Source organism: Lampris incognitus, chromosome 4 (genome assembly GCF_029633865.1).
Source record: "Lampris incognitus isolate fLamInc1 chromosome 4, fLamInc1.hap2, whole genome shotgun sequence".
Lineage (NCBI taxonomy): Eukaryota > Metazoa > Chordata > Actinopteri > Lampriformes > Lampridae > Lampris > Lampris incognitus.
In genome coordinates, this window is record NC_079214.1 from 25,895,200 (window position 1) to 25,897,989 (window position 2,790).

At 44.1% G+C, this 2,790-nt stretch overlaps 1 protein-coding gene across 1 annotated transcript; it reads right to left on the minus strand.

Moving 5' to 3' along the window:
• Window positions 1-1,406: 1,406 nt before the first annotated feature.
• Window positions 1,407-1,652, minus strand: ctxn2 (cortexin 2). Its single transcript, XM_056279226.1, has one exon. The coding sequence runs from the start codon at window positions 1,650-1,652 to the stop codon at window positions 1,407-1,409; it is 246 nt and encodes an 81-aa protein (XP_056135201.1).
• Window positions 1,653-2,790: the final 1,138 nt, after the last annotated feature.

Here is a 2,790-nt window from a genome sequence, read left to right on the forward strand (position 1 = left end):
ACACGCATGCATTAAGACACACGCAAACAGTTGCTCTAATGTTTCTAGATGAAGGCACATAAACCCATAGAAGGTCACAGTAAGGCAATTTCACAGCACTAAGGAAGAACCGTAGACCGTAAAAATTAGCAAAGGAACACCCATGGCTCTGTGCAGTCTGCCATTTCATAGAGTCTTTGTTTAGGACTGTCTGGTCTTCCTCCATCTGGAGGGAGGAGAGCGGATGAGGAGGGGTGAGAATGGCGAGGACAAGAGGAGGGAGAAGTTCACTTGCAGCGCTGACAGACAGCCCCCCCCCCCCCCCATTTTTCCATGTGACTTTTTTCTCCGCCAAAAGGTAGGGACAATTTCTCATCGTCATTAGAAAACTAGCAGTGTTGAGACAGACGGCCTTTCCTTGTTCTTAATCCTCACACCTTTTTCTTCAAGATCGCTGCTCAGGCAGAGCCGTAAAACAGCCAATAGCTTTCTACTATCGTATATCATTTGAGACAAATACTGTAAAAAGTAAACAGTTTATGTGAGCCTTTCTCCCAAACAAAAATGTTGGCTTCATACAGTATACCATCACTCACAGATAGCAGTAGTACAAACTTGGAAGGTTGTTTTTGCATCGATAAGAAACAGTTACACCATATGTAAATCACAGGGTTTTTTTTCCAATTGTGTCTCACTGCATGACTACAAAACAACACACCACAGAAAGGACCAATCTGTACACACAGCAGCAGTATCCCTTTGGATCACCAACAGATTGGACTCAATTGTTTCTCAAAGCACTAATTCAGCATAATACCCTGTATCCATCTACATGCATTCTTGTGCAGAGCAACTCTGTCGTACAGAGGTGAGACAAAACTGTTACCTTCTCTGACTCTGAATGTCATTAATCTTGTCCCTGAGACTTCAAACGATGTCTGAATAATCCCCCTGCAGCCTAAATCTTCACCTTATACCCTTGGTGTCCACTTCTCCTTATATCATCATCTAGAGATGAACTTTTTAGGCTGAAGGGAGCCTCAGCCGTTTCCATTTGCATTCATATGTCAGAATGCGGATCCCCAGGCAGAGGGGCAGAGAATAGCACACAGCATCTGCCTCACATTTGGTCAGGCACACCGTGCCGGTCACATGATCACATACAACATATGCTGATACACCCTACACCGGCTCCAAGCTGAAAAGTGTGCACGCATTGAATCACATACACAGCTTCAGTCTCTTAGTTTTGGTCCATCACAGAAAGACAGGTTTTGTTGAAGTCCGGGTGTCAGGTGCAATGACTGAACGGGACTACAAGGTTATGTGTGTTTGTGTCTGCATGTGCTTGTTTGCACGTGTGGGTGTGTGTGTATACGTGTACATAAGCATACATGTGCAGTTGTATCCCCCCCCCCACTCCTTTGTTAAGTGAGAGCGTACTCAAACGTCCCTTTCTCCAGCCCCTCAATGCCATCAGCCCAGTTGGAGGAAGGCATGCTGCTGTATGGGTCCAGCAAAATCCTAAAACATCTTACGATCAGCAGCCCCAGGAACACCAGTAGCATCCCCACAAAGGCAAATGCTGTTTTCTGCTCCAGAGTCAGAGAGTGCGCCATCATGTCGTTTCCGCTCATGGCAGCAAGGGAGTGGTTGTAGTGGACGCTACACATGGTAAACCGACATCCAGATGCCTCATCTCTCCTCTGATAGGGTCAGGCGTATATAAGGCAGCATGCTACCTGGACAGAGATTATACAATGGCCTGGAATTAGTGCTTAGGTTTTGTGCAGGGGAGGTATCACTTCCATTTAATCAGCCAATTCAACTTCAATATTCAGCCCAAATACTCATATGCTGCAAATGCAGCAGCAAATAAGGAAACCATTAAGACCATACAGAAATAAGAAATTAAATACTGTTAAATGAGCCGACCATGAAACACAAATGGATAGAGCTATCAATAAGTCTTTCTTGAATATGGTATCAAACAGATGTCCCAAGACTTTAATCTTTCTCTCTGTTTCTTTTTCTCTCCCTCAGCCATCCCCACAGGGAATTCCAGAGAACAGCACTGTTCCAACAGTACCACAACATACGATAGCCACATTCCATCATCACATTTCTTTGATTACAGCCAGATCAGAATTACAGACACTACACTGCCATAGCCCACTGTAAATACCTACAAGGTATGAAGGTATCAACAAAAGTATCACATCTCAACGAGATTTATGTATATGTATATGTCAAGGTAGGAAGAAAGGCTGTATACCTGTTGCTCATGAGCAGATGCCTGCCAAACAGTGCAATTCCGTCAGACCAGGGAGCAAAGGAGATTAACAAAACATGATGACACAAACGGTGTGGTGACAGCACCAGAACGCTTCCGTATTTCTTGTGCCCAAATCTCTCACATGAGCATGAGCAGCAGGTGGCTCAAGTCATGGAAGGGGAAGAGGGTTAGAGGGGAAAAGGAGGATATATATATGTATGTATATATATATATATATATATATATATATATATATATATATATATATATATATATTATAGGGACAAGGGAACGAAAATGGCAGAAACAGAGAAGAAGAGCAAGGGAAGTCGATTGAGGATGGAGAGAAAAAGACACTGCACAACCATGCATACTGTGTGTGTGTGTATGTGAGAGAGAGAGAGAGAGAGAGAGAGAGAGAGAGAGAGAGAGAGAGAGAGAGAGAGAGAGAGAGAGAGAGAGAGAGAGAGAGAGAGAGAGAGAGAGAGAGAGAGAGAGAGAGAGAGAGACAGAGAGAGAGACAGAGAGAGAGACAG

Excerpts from the sequence above, each read along its gene's own strand:
- ctxn2 (XM_056279226.1), bottom strand. The coding sequence starts at position 1,652 with ATGTGTAGCGTCCACTACAACCACTCCCTTGCTGCCATGAGCGGAAAC.